Here is a 22228-nt window from a genome sequence, read left to right on the forward strand (position 1 = left end):
GCCAGGCCTTCCTGCGACAATCTCCGTGTCGTCTGAAGGTGTTACGCGCACGGACGACAAAGGAACTTCTATGAGTCCGGAGGAAGTACAAATGACCACAATATGAACACCCACGGTATTGTGCCCACGTACTAGGTAGAGAGTTTGATTGAGGAGACGAAGGCGCACAGGTCGCTACGCTTCATATCAACGCTCCCTCGTTCACAGGTTACAGGCGCAACGACGCTCTATCCACGGCCAGAGCGGTGCTCCATATTTTGCTGCTTCCACCAAGAGGGTATAGTCGTCCATACGGGAGCTCTCCTCACCCTAAACTTTTTTTCTGCTGTTCTAAGATTCGGCTGAAAACAGGCGCTGAGTCTGAAGAGCTACTGGCTCTGCGAAGTGCATCACTGCCAGGCAGACGAAGTGATGTTTTCGCAACTTCGGGTTTGCAGGCGTATTCTTCCATACCATAGTTTTACTGTCCCGTTGCCGGCGACCCGCGGCCAGCGAAGTTTTGAGCTGGTGGGTGTCGTTCCACTGTCACGCTATGTGCATCCAACATATGCCGTGAGGTTCCCCTCACTTCCACCTGCTCTGAGTCGTCCGACTACTACATTTTGACGATACAGCATGAGGAGGAGCCCACAGGGGCCACAGCGTTATGCATTTGGGACTAGCGACCCTTGCTTAGTGTGCTCACGAAAGTACTGGAGAGGTCGGATCTCTACTCATTTTGCGTCTCCGGGTTCCTTCTTCCCCAACCAATCGGACAAGGCAGGGCCGCTCGGAACTCCTCAGGTTCTGCGCTCTGACCATAGGTCGACCCGCGTCCCCATCGGAAGCTGGTTAGCAGGTTAGCTCGCTTTCACTGCGGGGTGCAGAGGCGGAGGCCACCCTCCGTGGACGTATTGAAGCATGTGGAAAACCAGCAAAAGGCTACAAGATTGTAAACCTCTTTGTGGCATACCTTCCGATACGCGTCAGTTTACCGACGCGGAAGCTTTCAGGAGGCCTGTGAAGCAACACGTCATCCCCACTGGAGAGACTGGCATGCGCAGCGCTACCGCTCGGGGTGTAGGAACTGAGGGCGGCGGGGATGCGGGCGCTTAATGACTGCAGCACACCTAGACCGCCTGCTCGCCGGACTGCTTTGGAGGTGTTGGGTTTCAGTACGACGGGTAGTCACGCTTTCAGCGTATTATGTGGCGAGTAATCCATCCAATAGCTGTGGTTCGTTATAATTTGAGTTATCAACATGTCAATGAAGCCTCATCGGCGATGAAACTTATCTGGTGAAGACAACAACCTAAAAGGTAAAGCTGGGGGCAGCCACCCCCTCGCTTTTGCCTGTCCCCAACCCCTTCTCATCCCGATGTGTGGATGAAAGCTTGTGAAAAGGACGCTAGACGCCTTGCAGTTTTTGATTCCGTCTTCCCATCTTGCGGGTAGTGTTGCATTTGACAATGCGCCGGTGTTATGAGACTGCAAGAGAGCTGTAATTTGAAAAGCCCATGCGGCGACCTGGGTCAGCTCTGAAAGGTCATCTGCTTGCCGCCGTCCACCGAGTTGCCCCCTTGATATGATATAGGCCGTCCCTCGGGGAAGAGTGCGAGTAGCCGCCGCAGGCTGTGGCTTTCGATTGTTGTTTTCCCCTGTGAGCTCTGGCGTTCGCCTCCGATGTTGGCTGGCTGCTGCCCAGCCTCATCGACGTACCTCTACAGGGGCGGTCTAGTTGTGTCGCCAATCATCGATTTGGGCCGTGGAATGCGCACTGTTTGATTTCAAAGCTCGCTCGATCTATGTCAAGAATGTAGGAGCCGGAACGGCTCCCACAATGTAATATTTTTTAATGAAAAGTATAATAAGTGAGGCTTAGGGATAGTCCTATATGTCAAAAGGGAAACAACCGAGGCCACTAACGAAGACGAGAGTATGGCGAAAGTTTGGAAGGAAGTAGAGTTGCTACGTATACAGCCAGAAGGTTAGCGCGGACTGCGCAGTGCAGAGCAACGTCCATCTGCACAGTTGTGTCCTGAGCTTGCCTCGGGCTTACTAAAGTATCGAGAAACGCGCGGAGACCTGGAGCCGTGTTGATGAACACGTGCCGCACTACTAATGAACCCTTCAGACGACGTGTTGGGCTGCGTCAACATTCCACGGAACAGGGTTTTTTTTATGTGAGTTCGCCTTACGAAGGCGGATGAAATGGGATACTGGGAGGTGACTGGATCCGACCCTGTCGCTTTTTTTTGGGTCGCATTCGCATTTTTGCGGTAGGGGTCGACGTCATCCCTCGCTAAGCACGTCAACACGTCGCTCGCGACTGGAGCTGCGCCAGCACCGCGCCAATGGAGCGCGCACGACTGCGGCGGGTGCCGTTTCGCGCTATGGCAAGAACGGCTTCGCCAGACATCCGCCCGGGAGACGAAGGCCAAGCGCCGATCGACGCCGCGTCTCTTGCTGCAGACAGCAGACCCCTCCCCTCGTCGGACCATCGCTCCAAGAGGCGAGGGCAGCTGCGGAAGTCCGCCGCAGCGACCGCAGAGGGGGCGAATGGTCGGGCTGCGTTGCTGGTCGCGATGCTCGTGGCCGCCTCCGCGGCTGTGTACCGATTCATGCTGTGCCGAGCGACTTTAGCGGTAGAGCGAGGCGCACAAGGCACCAGCAGCGGCGTCGGCCCTCAGTCCCGCCGACGCCTCGCCGCGGGGAATGGAGAGGACGGAGGCGAGGACGGCGATGCTGACAGTGCATGTCGTCAACTGGCAGCGATCGAAGCTGCAGCATTGAGAGATGTTTTGGTAGACGCCTACGTAGATCATCTTCGCGCGAACTATGTTGGCAGCGGGATGGGTGAATTGGAGGCGACAATGCGGGCCGTAGAGGAGGCGACAGTAGTTTCCGACGACGCACTGAAGGAAACGAGGGCTTGGGTAGTCGCTTTGGGAAATTCAGAAGAGTTATCGCGCAAGATCCAAGAAGAATTGGTGATGCCTGCCGACGCCGAGATGCGAGCACTTACTGGGGACCAACTGGAGGTCGGAGAGACGTTTCTGTCCGCCCCCTTCAGCCCCGAATCGGGCGGACCGAGTCGCGGATACTATGAGACTCGGCAGGCAGGATGGCTGTCCTCTGGCTTGAGCCCCCTGGACCTGGACAGCGTTAACCCGCCTGCGGACAGCGAGTGGGGGAAAGCAATATCTGACCGTCTAGAGAAGAACATCTCGCGCGAAGCACAGCGCCTGGCGGTGATTCACATGGGACAGCACACGAGGAGTGCGAGAGACAAGGTTGCTCGCTCCTGGTTTCCCACCGATAAAGAGCTCGAGAAATCAATCAGGAAACTCCTTATCAGTTCTGGAGCTGAAGCTTTCGAAGCTGTTGTTGCTGCACAGCTGCTCGCGTCTCCTGCGCTGCGACTCTTCGCGAAAGGCCTCGAAAAGCAGGAACAGAGCGCCCTCTGGGGAGTCACCGCCGCTCAGGAGGTCACCATGCTGTCGGAGAAGGAAAACTGGTCGCACGAGGAGTTTGAGCGCAAACTCAAAGAACGTCTTGGTACCCCCCCTCCACCGTCGTGGGACGTCGGTCCATCGGACGAATTGCTTGTTTGGATTGGACAAACCGTTCTGGGAGCCCAAGTGGCGGAAGCGGAGGAAACCGAAGCCCCTTCGCGCGCCACTGCCCCCGACGGGCCGGACGCCACACCAAGCAGGGCAAGTCCCGACGAGTCTTCAGAGGGAACACAGGGCCTGCGAGACCCGCAGATGCCAGCGCAAGCTGCGACGGCAGACCGCCAGGAGAGCGCCTCAGTTGTTTCCCAAGGAATGGAGCAAGCTTTCACGCGTGCTGAACTCAACGCACTGGAGGTGCTGATGCCCGATCTGCGGGCAGTCGTCCAACAGGCGCTGTCTACCGTAGAGGAAGCCCCGACCGCTGAGGAGACGGCCGATCAAATAAAGGTGGTCGTCTTTTATACAGTTGGAGAGAGGGAGTTTATACGTGCTCACGAGAGGCAGGTGAAAATCACGGCTCGGCATCCATTGGCAGAGGAGCAGTGATTTCCCTCCCCCCCCCTAGCGCTGTCCTGTCTGGCGGGATGCTGAAAAGAATATGAAGCCAATTCGGGTACGAACGCGCATTTTGATGTGTGAAGTTTGGCATTTCCACAAACAAAGGTGGGAGGTGCCGTCTGAGTCGCAGGAACCTGGAAGAAGCATACCCGTGCTGCTGCAGCAGTCCCTCGCAAGATTCACGCATGGCTTTCCACATGACTCGACATCCGGACCACGATGGCTCTCTAACTTTGACTTCCAGGCGATCGAAAGAACTCAGACTTTGGATGGCGCACCGGAGAGCAGCGTTCGTCGACTGAATGACATCTCAAAACTGGTGTCGGCTACGTACCGGCGCAGCTTCAGTTCCCCTTCCACCATGTTCCCTTCCTATCGAGGAAAGACGTGGAAAAAGGGGCACCATACGACAGTCGAAACACGTTTTTGTTCAGACGCTGTACCCGTGGAATATGCGCCGGTCTTCCACCATCATGGAGTGCCCCCCGCTGCTGGGAATTCTTGCTTTTTGTGCAGAACTGACGTGGAGGAGTTTTTGAGACATGAGAGCTAAGAAGGATGTCGTCCGGATCGTTTTCCTCCGTAGGCAAATCAGCATTGCCACTTTGCCTACCAGGAAAGAGGGAAGGCCTTTATCCTCAGCGGGTCTTGAATTCCATCCTCTGAAAGCTTTCCTTGTTCTCTTCTGCTCTAGAGAAGGCAGGATCGTGCTGACGCTTTTCAGTAAAAAAGGTAGGACTCTGTATGCTGCACGCGTTGCTACCATATCACGAAACATTCGATCGTTCACAGATTACACACGAAATACCCATACACCCCTCCCCACCCCCCACCCCCCCGTTCCGGAAAAGGTGTCACCGCGTTCCTCGTCATATATCCCACCAATGTCGAAGTATTGGATGGTAGATACAGAAAAGATTGCCTCGGCTCTTGAGGTGTTTCAGAACTCGACAGCCCGAAATGCGCAGTCAGAAGGCCGTTTAACGCTGACATGAAGCAACAGATAATGGTCCTCGGAGACAACAAACCTACCTGCAAGCTGTACTCGTGCACAAATTCACTAATCCTGAACAGATACTTTTGTAGCTGTTACACGATGACTGTAGATGACAGTTCTCTACTGAGTAGTCGCTGGGGCTGGCCTTTGCTCGTCCCCGTTTTGCCTCACCGTGAGAATCGGGGCACAAGGCATTCACTCAAACCACAGCTGAGACAACTTCAGATATTCCCTTTTTTTTGGGCAAGTCACTGGGGTCTCGCCTCCGCTTGTTGGCTCAGCAGATCAAATAAACTGGTCTCTGCTCCAGGAAAGAGCGAATGGTAGTATGTAAGGAGTTTTAGGCGTACCAGCAGAGAGGCGCACTGACGCGCTCACACTTCTTGGAGGCACGGCTTGTGCCAGGTCGACCCGCACAGCTAAGACAAGCCAGCGACCTTCCCAGTCTTAACACACTTGACCCAATAAGCCGCATTCGCCTCTAGCATGCGCTGTTGCGGGTTCCAGCCCGTTATAGGGTCTTAAGAATCGTACAACCACCTAAGAAGACATACATTTGAAGAGCGGCGCAGGCCAAAAATGAGCTAGGAATACATGAAGTCCCCTTACACAATGATAAAACTAGATGCAGACAGTACCACCAGAAGTTGCGTCATCATGCACATCCATGTGACTTTGTGTTCCTCAATTAAATACCAAGAGGCGAATTCTTCGCGCTGAGCGTATTATTTGCGCTGTGCTTGATCGCACAGCAGTGATTGACGCCCACTCTGAAGCAGCACAATTGCGTCGGGGGCCCGAAAGTAGCGTGTCCGCTCTCCACCAACTCTGCGCTCAATCCAGCTTCACATGCTTGCCTTTGTACCCATCTTTCTAGCTTCCGGAGCGACCAGATTGTCTTTACCGGTGTCGTGCCCACAGTCCGAAGCTTGCATAGCCGTTGGGCGTCAGCGAACAATCGTCAGCATGTGTTGGAGCGACGCCGGCGAACAAATACACGAGAATAGCAAGAGTCGCTTTCGCATGGCAAGTTGATTTATGCTAAACTGCGCCATTGCGGCACCAATATTCCAGCCTTCCAGTATACTGGGCCAAGTCAAGAGGACACCTGGATTCGCAGTTATGCCGCAGCTGCGTCCGAGTGATCCTGCTGGTTTTTTGCAGAACGGGGCCAACATACCGACGACGAATGGCAGGGTACGGTTGTGGCGCCTACCAGGAAACGTCTCCTGTGGCGTTCCTTCCTTCTTCGACTGCTGCGCCGGTGCCGGGAAGGGTGAGAGAAGAACCTAGAGTTCCCATATCTGAACATATTTCCATGTGAATTTTTGCATTGCGGGGGCCGCTTTCTTTTCAGCGGTGATGCAGGGACGCGCGAGCGCGGCAGACAGGACAACCGCGCCCCCCGCGGCTTGTGATTTGGAGATGCTACAGAAGTCGTGGAAGGTGCGCAAGCGTCTTACCAAGACAAGGTGCAGTACAGAAAAGGCGCCTCACCAAGGCAAGTAGTCACAACGATGTTGCTGATATGTAGGTGACGACCGCATCCCTTTTCCAGACAACAACGCTCCACAGGAAGTCAGTTGGGCGGCGTATGCAATGTAAAATGTCGATTGTGCCTTCCTCGTTGCTAGGTTGGACAACAGTGAAACTAAGTAACACGTAAAAAAGCTCTCGTTACACTTCGAACATGAGGGAACCTACCAATTCCTGCAGTGCCTTCACCTCCCGGGGCGCTCTAGCGGGAAACACTGCCCTGTTCTTCCACACGGCTTTGTCGACAGCATGCGACACCAGAACCCGCTCGCAGAAGCCGCCGTAGCAGCACTCCAGGGAAACTGAGGTTGGAGCCGACTGATCGAAAGCCCACCACCAGATCTGTGGACCCCTGGCTCAAGAGAAAGTGCTGAGGCAGCACGTGTTTTCTATGGCGCATAAAGAGAACAATTTTCACGCCGCACTATCTCCCGCGAGCCACGAGAGTATGAGAAAGCACCCCCTTTGAGGTGGGAAGCCTGCAGTTGCTTTCAAGGTCTTGCGTGATCTGGCTTGTTTGCTATTCGTATCTGTCACGCTCTCGCACGACTGTGTGTCATTCCACAATCGGAGGCTCGTCCGTGCATCGTGGGACTCTCGTCAGGCCATCTGAAGCAAAAACGCTGATGGAGTTCACAGCATCCGAAGATCCCCCCTTCATGCGCGATACTGCGCGTGACAGTTTATAAGTGAGTTCCCCCCCAGCCCCGAGTCCACGGGGGAGGGCGTTCCATGAAGACCTGTGCCCCAGTGTCGGCGCCACCGTCCGTGAAATCGAAATTCGTTCACACCCAAGAGAACCTACATCAATACTTGCATTCGCCGACCAAGTTGGTGTCTCCCGAGGAGCAAGGGGCACACGATAAGCTTCGTTTCCGGTTTCTTCTCTCAGCACAGGGGGCTGAGAGGACAACACGCCGCGACCGTACACGGCCATACCGTGATCCCTGGTCCGCTGCTGCAGTCGCTCAAATCTCCCCCCCTTTCGTGAAACTGCAGAGCCAAGCTGGATCAAAAAACGGACTTGTCATTCTTGATGTCTCGAGGCAAATCTGATAGACTGTGGACAGTTATTTGCGGGGGTTCTTCACGTCTGCACCTCCGCGCCGCACCAGCGTCCTGCTTGGCACATTCCGGTGGGTTTCTGCGTAGTGTCTTGAGCCACTGCACCTCTTGCATGGCCCAGAATTCCCCCGCTCCAGTGGCTCTATGATGGGACAGCATACCCGGCTAGTGAGAGAGAGAAGGAACCGATCAACGGGGCTTACTGCGTTCAGCGTTGGCTGCTTGATCTCCGAATTTAAGTTTTCCCGGCATCCAGATACGGCGCAGGCACGCAGCAGCCGCAAGAAGGGTCGTTTTCCCCGCTTGTTCTCCTCCAGACTTCCCGTCGTACTACGATCAGAGATGTTTGATGATTGGAGTGGCGGGCCTGGATGGACTGCGGGTTTGTCATGCCTCTTTTTTACCAGACCTCTGTGCTATACGACCTCTCTGTGGCCCTGTAAGAGGGATCCTGCACACGTGCTACAGAGGCGTGTAGGATACGACTTATTTCGTGGCGTCCTCGAGACGTTGGTGTACGGGGAGCCACGGCAGACACGGTGAACTCTACATCTCCACGTCTGTCTGGCCCGCGTCGGACGGCAGCTGGCGCGTATTGTGCTTCTTTCGTCCACACCATCAACGGAGCTTCACGCGCACGACTACCCAGGTGCGACTGTAGCTGACGACCCTCGGTTGGCGGCAAGGATTCGCAGGTCGAAACGTTAGCTTGTGCTGTTGGGACCCGCGCGTTCGCTCCTCACCCGGATATTGCGCATCACCTATAGTGTATCACATAACCGCACTGACTATGTCACACATCCATGGCGACCTCTGCAGTGCGGTCTGCGCCGCAGAGCCCTGACTCGAACGAGAGTTCCGCAGCATTAGCCGAAACTGATGGAGGAGCTCCGGGGCAGGGAACTGTGGGCCTTCGACTGAGACGTCGGCCCCTGCCCTTTTCTTCGAGTGCAGCGTTAAAGAAGTTTTCAAGAGAGCTAGCCCCAACGGCGCCTACACTGTCCGGAGCTGCAGTGCTTTTTGCCACCATAGTGGCATTATCCACAACTGCCGGTCGGCCGGTCGGTTCATGACATGCAGGCGAAATCTTGCGTCGCGGCGGGATGGCGTTAGGGGGGGGGGGGGGGGGGGGGATGGGAAAGAAGGGTCTTGTTAGCCCCCAGATCGGTCGCAGGGTAGGCGCAGGGGAAAAGAGGATGATGGCGAGGGAAGCAGTGCGTGTGCGACTGTGGCGGCAGTGGAAGCCGTAGCAGTGCGGACACTCTTGTGCGACATTTACATGCACTCGAAGCAACAGCACTACACACAACGTGGGGTGAGCGAAGAGGATGCTTAGACGCAGGCCATTGCTGACTCGAGTTTCGCCTAAGAGCAGCACCTCGGGAGACTATGGAGTATCATGAAGCCCAAGAATCCAGCGGCATGGAGACACTAGGTTCAGCGAATGACCTTGCTGCCACACAGTGCGGTAACGCAATACATGACCGCGGCGCAACTCACCAAGGTGGAGTCAGCTTTTCTAAGCGAGCCGCCGAACCTCGTGACGAAACACTTGAGTCCACGGTGCAGCAGAACGCCGCGATTCGATCTTCTTTAAAAGATTTTTGTTTACATTGTACAAACAAATCTTATAAAAAAAGCATTTTTTATATTGTAAATCTTATAATACAACTAAAGATTTACAAATCAATAAAATTTAAAATATTTGTGAAAAGGCATCTTCTACGAAAAAGCTGTTTTTTTAAAACTTCAAAGACATTAGTACAAAGACATATTTTTTATTCTTTTCCTATGGATTTCCAAAAGATACAATTAAGAATTTTAGTATTTGTATAAAAACAGATTATGAGAAATTACAGGTTTAAATTTTAGTTGGAAAAAAATCCTAGAAAAAAGATTCATAAAACAAATAAATACAATAAAATTTAACAAAAATAATAGAAATAAAAAGAAATCTAAAACAAAAAAAGGGACGTATTGAAAGATAGTTGCATGCCAGACAGGTCTCTCCTTAGGGATGACGCCAGGCAAGACGGGCCGGCCTCTCTTGACCCATTAGGGCGGTAGGACACGCCGGCTTATGCGGAAGCACTTGGACAGGGAAGCGCATGTCCACGCAGTGATCCACTTCCTGGTGACTCCCACCGCCCAAGGAGCTGGACGAGGCCGTCGCGGATGAAAAGAACATCGTGAAAGAGGCAACTTGCAACGGGTGCTTCGCTGCCCAACTGCTTGTCTCGCTTGAGGTGCGGACGTATGCGGCACCACTCGAAACGTACGGACAACAGCTTTTCTGGTACAACACTGCGTTGCTAGATGTCGCCAAGCAGTCAGAAGAAATGAACTGGACAGACGAGCGGTACAGCAGCGAGAATCGACAATGCCTTGCCAACCCTCCCAGTAGCTACTTATGGCCCTTCGGCGGACATGCCCACGTGGATTGGAGAGGGCATTTTGCGTTCGAAAGTGGTGGCTGAAGAAAATTCCCGACCCCCCGCAGTGACCACACCGTCCGAGTGGACGTCTGCTTCGCCCAGTGCATCAAACGAGAGGGGGCGCCCAGCGAACAGGCACAAGCGCCTCCACACTCGCCGGCACCGCCAGCCTCTACAGGGGGGTCCCTACAAGCGGAGACGTCTGCAGGTGTGTCAGGTGATGGACAGACAAAAGCCAAACACAGTGCGAGTTCTGCTGAAGAAAGGCTGCAGCGAGCGTTCTCGACTCGAGAGAGAAGATCCCTGCAGAAGATGCCTCCTGATCTGTTGGAGTTGTTCACTGGTGTCTTCCCCAAGAATAGCAGCGGATTGTCGGAGAAGGATATGTGCCAAGAGCCAGGTCCGAAACCCTCCGCACAGTGAGAGACATTGAATTTGTAGACGTGCAAAGCTGGGATATAAAGACCTACGTGCTGCAGCATGCGCTGCAGGGAGACGTATGACAGGGAGCACGTAAATAGCACTGGAAGATGTGAATGGTTTTATCGACCCATAATGCAGGGCCAAATGATGCCCCCGGGGGCGCGAAGGTTTTCACAGGCTTTTGCAAGTCGCGATCATCTACGCTGATCGAAGTATGTTTTATCAGTGTCCTCCGGATGTGGCGCCCAAGTTGGGGTCGACAGCCAGTTGGCTGTCCAGTGTTTTTGTATCGAGCTGATGGCCAAGACTTGGATAGGAGTTTTTCGGCATCGCAGACGTTTGTCACGAACCAGTCACTGTGTCGCAGTGCAACTGATCACCAACTTGTTCTCATGCCCCTCCAAGCTTGAAACCGGAATGTATGGCAACAGTGCCAAAGGTGAGATTCGAGAAGGCAACGTGTTGGAAGCCTGCGTCGGCTATCATGGCCGCGAACTCCTCTTGAGGCGGGAATTTCCGGATGCTTTCCACTAAGTACTGGTAGGCATCGCGGTCGCCTGCAACGAGACTTCCCATCAGCGGCAGTGCGTTGAACGAGTAGAGATCATACATCGCAGCAAGCGTGGGATTCTGCACCCGACTGAACTCTAGACACAAAAATCTGCCGCCTGGACGGAGTACCCGCGCGGATTCTGCGAGGCCCTTCTTGATATCTGTGAAGTTCCGGATACCGAAAGCAATCGTGAGGACGTCGAAACTTTCGTCAGCAAAGGGGAGTTGCTCTCCGTTTCCACAGACCCACTGCAGATGTAAGGGGCAAGCCTCACCCTGGGAGCAGGCCGCGCGACTGCCCACCACTCGCCCGCGGTCACTGCCTTTGCCGTCAAAGCCCCCTACTCTGCGCCCGTCGAACTCCTCTTGAGCACGCTGCTTTGCGAGCTGCGCCTCCACCTCCTGGTGAGAACGGACAATCGGCCAAACCTGCAGGCCGCGCTCGACAGCTCTTTGCTGACCTACACGCAGCATGTCCGCGTTGATATCGCACACCGTCACGTCGATACCGGAGAAAGAAGGTTGAGCGGTTTGACCGCTCGTGGATACCTCAGTAGACGGCACGCTTGTCGCCTCCCGCGGCTCCCTCCGAGCGGCAGCAGAAAACGTCTGGCGCCTCCGCTCAATAGCTTGTTGCTGACTCCACTGCGCCTCGGCTCTCTCCACGAAGCGAAACGCAATGTCGCCTGTTCCACCTGCTAAATCAAGAATTCGAAAGCGGCGTGGCGGCGTTGCGTCTCCCTTGGGAGACGCGGTGCCGGACGCGGAGCACGGCTGCAGTGTGGGAAACTGAACAAGATCCACAAATGCGTCCTTCCAGCAACGGTGCAAACCCCCACTCATCAAATCATTCATTAAGTCATAGCGTTCAGCCACAGACGAAAAAACAGACGCCACCAGGTGCTGCTTCTGCGCCTTCGGAACCTGACGGGCACCGAAGGACACCGTTGTTGTGTCTTGCGCTGTCTGGCCTTCGTCTTCATCTGAGCTTAGATGCGCCGACTTGCTTGTATGGGAAAAGTACGCGTGGCCTGTGGAAAGGTGAGAAGGAAGCGAGGACTTGCACCCCAGCGGCGTGTAGCGACTCCGGAGCATAACCTGTGGCAACGCCGACGGGAGAATGGAGGTGCGACCGAGGTGAACTAGAGCCTGACCATGCGGAAGAGCAGCAGTCTGCCTTCGCGAGACTCCAGCGGATCGCCTGGTGTCGCTCGCGGACGTCGGTAGTGCTGTAGAGATGACGGCACGCGACGCCAGATGCAACCGTCCCCAGCCATTCGCCAGGACTCCCCGCCGAAAGCGCGCACATGGCCCGTCGCATGCACCCATTTTTGTTGTAGTGGCTTCAGCAAGTCTTTGGTACCACGTGGAAAAGAGGGACCTCGTTGGAGTTCCGACAAAGCGGCGTTGGATGCTTGAAGTGCGCGGACGATCGGACCACAGCACATCTGCCCCGGACGGCGAGCCCTATACGCGGAAATTGGGGCGACAGGGCAGAGTTGGCAGCACTCGGCCAAGTCCCCCATCAGACAGTAAACACCGCAGAGCACACGATGAAAACTATGCGTCGCACAATCCTGAGATGAGCAGCGAAGGAGCTGAACATTCGGAGGGGAGAACCGACCTTGGTCGGGAACGCTCTAGGGCCAGACAGGGTTGCATGCGCAAAATCAGCGGCGATTCGCTTTCGTGTATCCTCCAAGTTCACACCAACACTCATTGCTTTCTGCACACGGCCTCCCCCCGGAGCTATCTAGGACTCTATCAACGCAACGCGCGGACTACGTTTTGGAAGGATACGCGCGTGTGTGTACGAGACATTGCGGTCACGCGGCTACAGGCCGCTGCGCCTGTGCCTCCCGCGCTGTAGTGTCAAATCGTGATGTCTGCAAAGGCACGACGCGGGTTCCTCCTTTTTTTCGTTTTACTGGAAGCAGTACATCATCAGCACGATAGTGAATGTGCTACTCGCCTGGATGTGCGTGTCAGCGTGATAATTGATGCACAAGGTATGCAGGTGTCAAATAACTCGCGTACGCATACACACGTATTTTTAGTCTGTTCAAGACCGCTCACACGCCCAGAAACATTGAAGAAGCTGACGTGGAACGCGCTTGCGTGCGCTCACTTTGATGTGTTGTTATTCAACGAAATTCTGTGGTAAAGCATGGCGTCGAGAACACACAAATATCCGTAGTTCTGCTCCTTCCGTCCTCCAGCTTCCACGCAAACAAAAGTACCGTGCTATTGAAAGAAAAAGAATTGTATCTGCCTTAAGAAGCGTGTTAGGGTTAGCATTCTCCTATGAATTGATCATGAGTTGGTGACATGAGTCCCAGAGGGATGCGAGGAGCCGCGGCTCACATCAAGGAACCCCTCGTGGACACGCCGTTTTTCTAAATGTTTTAGCCCCGAATAAGCATACTTCTCTGTGAGTGACTAGTCGGAGTCCGACTACTTCGCAAGACTCCTTCGTCTATTCGATCCTCCTGGACGCAGTTCCCGTGGGCAGACCGGTCTCAAACAGGCTTCTTCAGTGCATGTGCGGGCCGCATCCAGTCGCTGGTGAGACCTCCAGCGCTTGACACAGAAATGCTCATAGGCAGGCATCGTTTTGGATCCTGATTAAATTTGTGAACCTAGAGTTGTCACGCGCAGAAGCAGCACAGATACTTGCTCTTCCATCCTCGATACCACAAAACCGGTCGACGGCTGCCCACGCGAATCAACGCAGGTTGCTGCTAACGACAAGGACAACACAAAGCCAGATTACGAAAATTTGAAGCGGTTGCGAACGACGACGAGAACCCACTCGAGAGGTTAAGTTCAAGATGCTGCCCTTCATTAAACTCCCGGAAGTAGACTGCGGTATCTGCAACGGTATCAGCCGGTAAGTAGGGCAATACCGATACAACCGGTAACTGCCCGCTCCTCACAAACAAAACATACAGCCGGAGCGCCGTAGTTGCCCTGCACGCTCAGCTGCGGCACAGTGGCTCCTGATTGCCCCTGTTATTTTTTATCGACGCGTTGATGAAGGCGAGAGTATGGAGGTTGGAGCAGAAAGGCGCATGGAGGCTCGCGTGCTGCTGCTGCAGCTGGCGGAGAATCAACAAAAAGAGGGTGCGCAGATCGAACGAGACCCCTGCGGATACAGTTGCAAACACACACGCATAAAGCAAAGCATACATGCGCTGACTGCTACCATCACTGCTTACGTTTTTACAACAGTGGTCTGTTTCAAGGATTATTGTACGAGACTATGCCCCCGTCGCATACGTAGCGAAGTAACAAACAGGGGCACGCCAACGGGACTATATATCGATTCCCGCCCGCACTAACAGGCAGATTCACTTGCAAAGTCTCGACCAACTTGCGTAACAACCGATTTCTTGGTCCATGGTACCGTGGGCACCGTGAACAGGCGGATACCAAATTTACGCCTGACAACCCCTCAGCTACGTCCTCCCTGTAGCGGTCTACACACCATCAGCTCTCAGCCACTGATAACTCACTTGTTAAACGCTCAAACGCTTCATTCTCTCTTGTTCCTTGACTTCGCCGTTTCTTGGCTCCCGCCGCGTGACCCGCGGAAGCCCCTGAGGGCGCCCACAGAGCCGCCAAGTCTCCTGCATCAAAAACGCACGCGAACACGCCAGTTGCGTGCGGCTCCCTACCGCGGCTTGTAGACAGGCACGCACACAAAAACCCAAACTACCCTGACATGTTCTCCTGTTATGTGCTCTCGTGGATAAGCATCACTGCCAGACACTCTCACAGAGTCTCTCCGCCCTCCTTCGCCTGTATGAAAAAGCGCTGCGCCAGCCTCGTTCGCCGGGTGCCATACAGTCGATGAGATGCAAAAGATCCAGAGTCACCCAACGTTCCCCTCTTGAATGAACCACGCTCCCGAAGACGAAAACGCGCACACGTGCAGCCCAGTTAAGCGCGATTCCCAAGCAAAATAGTGAGGGTGTTTTCCATCATATTATACCAATCTTCGACGTGTTAAAGAACCCACATGTAGTCCGCATCACCCAACGCGAGACTACGTAGTTGCGACACATGGCAGAAGCGTCTCGCCGCGTTTGAGGAACATTCTGCGTGGCTGCTTGCTTCAGGCACAAGCTCCGCTTTGTTCAGTCGCTTGGCGGAGAAGGCCGCGGGACGACACAGCAAGTTCACGCGCGTCTAGGCTTGTCAACGAACCGTAGGAGACCCACCTTGGAATACGTGCATATGAAGCTTCAAGACGCTGCGCAGCCACAGCAGGTGAAGCTCCAGATGCGGCGTGCCCAGGCCGACGTCCGTGGAGAGAAGCAGATGAAGGAAGAAGAGTAGAGGAGGCAACAACGCCGGCGCGAGCGATGAGCAGACAAGTACGACGGAGGACGGTGGCACTGCCTCATAGACGGACAAGAGAGTAGGCATGTCGTTCAAGACCAAACTGAGGATGAAGGCCTGAGAAAAAAGCACGGGGGCACCAGACTGCAAAGACCGTGTTACGCACCTTATTTCTGTCTCCGTTCGCGGTGGGCCGTCGCCGCCAGAAATGCCACGACTACCCGATCCACGCGAGAGTGCTCCCTTTCATCGTTTTTCCCTGACTCTGCGCAAATCTACCGACGCCCCAGCTCTTTCATCGGCCTACCAACCAACAACGACCTCTTCAGACTTCCCTCCCACCCGACGCAGCACCACGCCAACGCGTGTTCGCCCGCCGCTGAGCGACTCACAAAACGCGCGACCCGCCCCTTCCCCACGAAGACACACTGGCTACGTAGCTCGACTCAAACGGAAGCTCGACAGACGCACCTTCGCATATTCCTGTCTCTCCAGTGCCCTCCAAATGCTCCCCGTAGTGACATTAGACGTCAACAGAGGGAGAGGCGCGCACGCAAGGCGAGAAGATGTCCCGAAGGCCGCGTACATGCCAGTCTGCACAGAACAGGCAGGCAAAAAGTCGCCAGTCCACCCTCCGTTCCAGCGCCGTAGAGCCGAGACCGCCAAGGTGGGGCTCGCGCGAGCCTAGACACCCCAAAACCGAATCTCGTCCGTGGTCGCCTGCCTCCACCCCCAGTCTGCACGCTAGCGCGAAATCGAGAAAGGAGCAGCTGCACGCTCACTGAGCGAGAGGCCCGAGAGAGATTTTGCCCCGATGCCGAACAGGCAGCAACACGCGTGGACATATTGCTGCAGATTTCAGACAGTGTGTACGTCTGGGTACGCAGCCCTCTAACACCCTTGCAAACACCGTATATACACGTTCATAAGAATAGATATGTATATATATATATATATATATATATGTATGTATATGTATTCCGCGCATGCATGTCACTAAGGCGGAGGCAGTGCGCGCCGCTGCTACGGCCATGCTTCTGCCGCGAGGATGTCAAAGTCGCGCGGGCGCCTGAACCCTATGCGACGTTATGCTTGCATCCATATGTAGTGGCATCAACGACCAAAGGTCTCGCAAACAGACAACCACCTCCGCGTGTCTATACGTAGCTGTTTGCGTGCTCCACAATGGCGCCGGAACCCGCGCCTAGCCGGCACGCGGCTTGACTGCTCGAGCCGTACCTTGGAGTCCAAGCTGAAAATGTAGAGACCGTGCGACGTAGCGACAGCCCAGCTTCTGCTGTCTGCGGAGAACGCAACTTGGTGGAGAAGGAAAAGTCGAGACTTCTTCGACGCGAACTGACCGGCCTGGACAGCCGGTAAGGCGAAGTGCTGGAGAACGAAGGGCACACGGAAGAAGAGACAATCACTGGGGGCGAAAGTCCATCCGTGACCTCTGAGGAGAGCGGCACACGTTTCAGGGGAGAAGTCGCATGTCGTTGCGCATCTACGAGCCACAGGAAATGGAATCGCGCGCGCAATTACTCACTTGCTTGATTCTCCGTCGTTCACGAACCCCTTCGTTGAGCTCATCGTCTTCGTCGGACAGGTCATACTCCTGTAGAGGGTCGCCTGTAGAATCCCGAAAAGCAACAAGGGGGAGCAATTACTGCCTGATTCGATTTTTCGCCTAAACTGCCCTTAAGAGCTTGGGCTCTGACATGCCTCGGACACCCCTCATATCGTTTCCTCGGACACCGGAGATACGTGTACGGACGCAAAACTCATCGACTGAAACAGTCGTCCCGATGCCCTGTGTAGATAGAGGGTAGCTCTTCTGACAGAGCAAACGAAGCGCACTCGGCACATGGCAGATCCTCCGCGACCCCGAGGGACGACGCAGAAAACCCCGGGGGCGGGACGCGGCCAACTCAAAGAACTGCAGGCGGCCCCGCCCAGCTTGCACCCTAACACGCTTACCGGAGTCTGTGATGAACCTGGAGTTCAGCTCTCTGAGAATCCCGTCAAGCAGCCGATTCCGCGTCAGGGAGAACTTAGCCAGGAGCGCACCACTTCGCGCTTCGTACAGGAACGTGCTCGCGCAGTGGCGGCTGCCAACGAGAAGGAGACTGCCGGTGGACGAGAAGGCTATCGAGTCCACACTCACATTCAGGTCGAGTCCTGCAGTGTTCCCCAGCGCCTCCTGCAGCGCGAACAACGGCACATCATCACGGGGCGGCCAAGAACGTCGATAAACCCTAAAGACAACGGCCCGCTGCCACCGGAACTGGGGAACCACAAAGGCTTCCGCAGCTCCACACTTCCAAATGGCTGCGCTGAAGCTGATAACTGGAAAGCGGTAGACGCCTGCGGAAAACGACAAGACAGAAGCTCACACGCATGTGCAGCTACGCATCTGTTGAGAGACGCGACGGCGCACGAGATCTGCAAGCGAAAAGAGGCCGCCAACCCAGGACCGAGGCGGCCTGAGAAAGCGCCGTTGTCAGCTTTAGTCGACGACAGCCCCGCACCTTCTTCTCAGCGGTGACCCAGTTGTTGCGGGCTCGGCGGTCGTTCTGGCTCGACCGGCCGCCCTGAATGTCCCGAACGAGGTCGAGTGTCGTGACGATGCCTTCGTCGCCTCCGAGTGCAGTATCCCAAATCACCACGTGCCCTCCCTCGCCGCCCACCGCGAGGACGTCTGAGCCGCGCGGATCGAAGGCCAGACACAGAACCCCTCCAGCTTGCTGAAGCGTCTCGGGCGCCCCGCCATGGGACCGCCGAGCATACAAGTCCCAGACCTACAGGCAGAGAGCCACAGACGCATACGTGCGTCCCATAGTCCAGCTTGGCTCATCCCGCCTTCGAGCACTTGTCCTCCGACTCCGCCGACCGCAGAGAGGCGTTTTCAGCAGATCGGGCCAGAGAAGGGACCAAACGTAACCAGAAAAGACATGGGACGAACTAAAGCCGTCAGGCACGTCCTCTGACAAGTTCGCGCGTGTAGAACAGGCCGACCGCAGACAGTCCCGGAAGAGTCGTAGATCACTGGGGAACTGCAGGTAGGTGCGCCCCAGAGACCTGAAAAGAATACTTAAGCATAGCATTTCGCCACGCAGTTGGCCGCCTGACCGAAATCGCGCACGCGTTTGGTGCTACGACGAGAAGAGTATCTTTGCAGAGAGGAACAGCACACTTTGACGTGCCCGAGCCTTCAGGACCAATATCACCAGTCGTATTATTCGCTACCAAAGCCCCCGCGGTTCTGCGCTCTTTTATTCTGCATCGCATCATTCCCGCTAGCATTTAGCATTCGGTCGGAGAAGGAACCACGACGACGTGGATGTCTCCGCGCACGCGCACCTTCACTTTTTTGTCCCAGCTGCCCGTGACGACGACTCCCTGTTTGTTGGGATGCGGATGGAAGGCAACTGCAACAATAGGCCCCTCGTGCCCCGTCAACTCGTCAACGACCTTTCCTGTCTGCACGCTCCACACGAAGACCGAGTAGACGCTGCCCTGCCCGCCTGCGACGAGCAGCTCGCCACCCGCGTCAATCGCCAGAGAGGAGAACTGCACACTGCCCGTAGGTAAGTCGGCAAGCAGCGCCGTCTTCGAGGATGTCCCACTGTCTCCGAATCCGGCTGAAGCGTTGCCAGGTTTCGCCGTGAAGACGCTGAAGAGACCACCGCGCGGACAAGACACGGGGGAGCAGCTGAAGCCGGTGCGTCCAGGCGAAACAACCGAGACACGGGAAGAGCCCACTGCCCGGGAAACAGAGAACGACGACAGGAAGAAAAATACGCACTAGGACAGCGAAATCAAACGGAGCGGGATGTGAGACACGCGCTGTGCCAAGAACGAGAATATGTCTGCATCGGGCACCACGTGTCCCCCCCTCTCTCCCTCCCTCCCCATGCGCTCGTGACGCATCGACGTCTCTCCGTGCTTTCGTCCGTCGTGTCCCAGGCTAATGAGACTTGTCGCTGCACCATGTCAAGCTCCACTCAACAACCCGAGCGGCCTGCTACTGATCCGCCGTCGATCTCTGCTATCCCACAAAGCGTGTCTGCTCGCTCGTCCGCTTGTGGTAACCCAGGACGCTTCCGAGTCCACTCACCGGAACTGCCGATATCGCAAGAGGTCGTATCCGCGGACAGTCCCGTCGAGGGAAGCAGTGAAAACGGCGTTGCCGGCTGGAGCAAAAACGATGGCTGCGACTGCGGCTGCGTGGTCGGTGAAGCTGCAGAAGCAGAAGCCAGTCTCTGCATCAAAGAGTTTGACGCGGCCATCTGTGCCGCCGGTCGCAACGATGCCTCGGGACGTGCCAAGCCCCATGCTGCCCCCCGCGCCTTGGTACTGTTGAGCCGCCCCGCCCACGCCGGCCTTGGCGCCGATACGCGAGGCGCCAGAGAGCGCGGCGTCTGCCGCCGGAGAGAAGGCGACAGCGCGCAGGCCGTGCGCGTGCGACTGCTGCCGAAGCACGTAAGTCTCGCTTCTCCACTCCCAGACGACCAGCGTCTGCGACTCCGCCGCGAGCGCAGCGATCCACTCGCCGTCCGAGGAGAGTGCGACGGCGTCCAAAGACGCCAGACCCAAAGAGAGTCTGCAGAGGACGGCGAGAGTCGGGAGTTCGTACAGCTGGAAGACGCCTCCAGAGAAAGCCACGACGAGGTACTGCGAGGGACAAGAAGCAGACGGGGAAGAACAAGCGTAGTAGGGACTGAGGTTCGTGCACGCTTGGGTGACGTATTGACCTCGCCCCTGAGAGCAAAGAGCCTTCGCTTCCGTCTTCCACACACCGCGCATGTAGTTGACGGCGTGACTCGACGACGCAGAAGACGAGTCCGTCTCGCCAGACGGCTTCCGACGCCCTTTTTCTCCAGGCGCCGCCCACTGCGATGGCCCGCTGCCCTCCTCGCCCTCCGAAGAGTCCTCGGAGTACCCGTCGCTCGTGCTCTCTTGGCTTGCTTCTTCCTGCCGCTTCCTCCGTTCCTCCAGCAACTTCCTGCCGAGCTCACGGCGGCCGGGGTGGATGACGTAGGCGTCTCCGCCGGCCTTTCTTCTCTTCTTCCTGCGCTTCTGCACCGACTGCGCCTCGGCCGTCGGGTCGCACTTCAGGAGCTTTAAGCGCGCCATTTCGTGTTCCTCCTCCGTTCGCCGTTTCTCTGTCCAGTGCCACAGCACGATGCCTCCTTCGCGGTTGACGGAGATGAGCCGAGTGAGGCATCCAGAGAAGCACGCGAAGCGCAGGGGGTACTTATGCGAGACGAACGCGACAGGAATGAACTCTCTGTCTCCGCGCGCTGTCTCGTCCTCCGGCACTCCGTGCGCGAAGTCAGCGGGTTCGTCCTGCGCCTCTGTCACGCTGCCATCTGGGCTCATGGCCTGCTGTTCGTCGTCGCGAACAACCAAGCCCGCTTCGGCGGCGCTCCTCCCCGCCAACGTGAACGTGGACACTGACCGCGCCTTCTTGGCGCGCCACAGCCTCACGGTGCAGTCCAGACTGCCAGTCACGAGGTGTGTGGAGTCTGGCGACCAGGACAGCGTGGTGATGGTCTGCTGGTGAAGCGTCATCGACCGCAGCAGGCGGAGCTGGTACGCGTGGCGCGCCGTCGGCACGTGCCATATCTGAAGAACAAAGCAGACCGACACGACAGAGAGATCCAGAATCCGCGCGGGGTCTCCGCCAGAGACATTTCCACGGCGAGCCGAGGAGGCCCGAGGCAATGAAACGCCAGTCCCCCCTCCCTAAACCCGTCCCCCGCCATCCCCCGCCGCAGGCCACAAAGTGTCGCAACTCAGCCAAAAGACAGAGGCGACAGGAAAAAACTGTCCACGACGGGGGCAGAGGAACGCCCCCGCCAGGCGAGAGCAGAAGGGACGTCAAACGGCCATGTAGTGAGGCAGCTGCTTGGTGGGAGAGCCAGCAGGCTGGAGAGGAGAGCCCTATGTCTCGACCTCGAGGACGGGAAAAATGCAGCTCGTCTTGAGCCGCTTTTCTGTCCAGAAGTACCTGCCACCGCACGTCTGCCACAGCGCTGCTCCGGCGAACCCCACATTACGCTCCATCGAAGCACATCTCTAAAACACACACACAGCGCGTCGCGGCTCGCGAGGATCTAATTCTAATTCCGTCCCATGCAGACTCTGGCGCGGCAGGACCTGGACAGATCGGCCGACAGCGACGGCAAAGAGGCGACCATCGGGAGAGAAGGCAGCGCCCGTGACGACGTGCTGGAGATCCTTCACGGCCGCCCACTTGCGCTTCTGTTCGGCGCTTGTGTTGCTTCTGAACTGGAGTCGGTTCACAACACATCCCTTTGCCAGGTTGACGACCATGCCCTGCCCGTGGAGGTCGATGCAAATGGCCAGCGAGTTGTCCGATCTCACACAGAACCACGCGATATCCACGCGGGCCTCGAAGGGCAACGTGGAAACTCCGCTGCTACCCGTGGTCTGGTCCGCGTGGTGCCAGTCCTCCTGCGATGCTGCGCCCGCATCCAGCTCGCCAGCCCGCGGCGACAGCTGTGCCGCCTTCTGTCTCGAAGCCGACCCTTCGCCGGCGGCCGCCAGACTGGAAGTGAGGTTGCTTGCAGAGTGGTCCTGAGTGTGGAGACGGTAGCAAGCGACCCGGTTGCTTGTGGGGGTGTATAGGCACTGTGCCCGCTTGTCGAAGCCAATACGTGCCTGGGCACTGTCGAACGGCGCCCCCAAGAGGTTGGTGAAGGAGTACGAAAACATTTTGGAGGTTGGGATGCCAACAAGGAGATCGGCGCGAGCTCACTGACGTGGAATCAACAGAAAAGCCGCCGTTCCATGCCCAT

General features: G+C 56.3%; 3 protein-coding genes across 3 annotated transcripts; 1 reads left to right on the forward strand and 2 right to left on the reverse strand.

Moving 5' to 3' along the window:
- Positions 1 to 2333: 2333 nt before the first annotated feature.
- Positions 2334 to 4040, forward strand: BESB_026640 (uncharacterized protein; the record flags this gene model as incomplete). The annotated part of the gene is made up of 1 exon (XM_029361344.1): positions 2334 to 4040. One exon carries the CDS (start codon positions 2334 to 2336, stop codon positions 4038 to 4040), a length of 1707 nt encoding a protein of 568 aa, XP_029215699.1.
- A 6858-nt stretch (positions 4041 to 10898) lies between these two features.
- Positions 10899 to 12389, reverse strand: BESB_026650 (ubiquinone/menaquinone biosynthesis methyltransferase subfamily protein; the record flags this gene model as incomplete). The annotated part of the gene is made up of 1 exon (XM_029361345.1): positions 10899 to 12389. One exon carries the CDS (start codon positions 12387 to 12389, stop codon positions 10899 to 10901), a length of 1491 nt encoding a protein of 496 aa, XP_029215700.1.
- Positions 12390 to 14038: 1649 nt separating this feature from the next.
- BESB_026660 (putative periodic tryptophan protein PWP2) lies at positions 14039 to 22145 on the reverse strand (the record flags this gene model as incomplete). The annotated part of the gene is made up of 10 exons (XM_029361346.1): positions 14039 to 14205; positions 15284 to 15521; positions 15876 to 15998; positions 16644 to 16793; positions 16951 to 17033; positions 17382 to 17604; positions 17933 to 18202; positions 18765 to 19077; positions 19522 to 21032; positions 21567 to 22145. The coding sequence occupies 10 exons, from the start codon at positions 22143 to 22145 to the stop codon at positions 14039 to 14041; spliced, it is 3657 nt and encodes a 1218-aa protein (XP_029215701.1).
- Positions 22146 to 22228: the final 83 nt, after the last annotated feature.

Source organism: Besnoitia besnoiti, assembly GCF_002563875.1.
Source record: "Besnoitia besnoiti strain Bb-Ger1 chromosome Unknown contig00014, whole genome shotgun sequence".
Taxonomy (NCBI): Eukaryota; Apicomplexa; class Conoidasida; order Eucoccidiorida; family Sarcocystidae; genus Besnoitia; species Besnoitia besnoiti.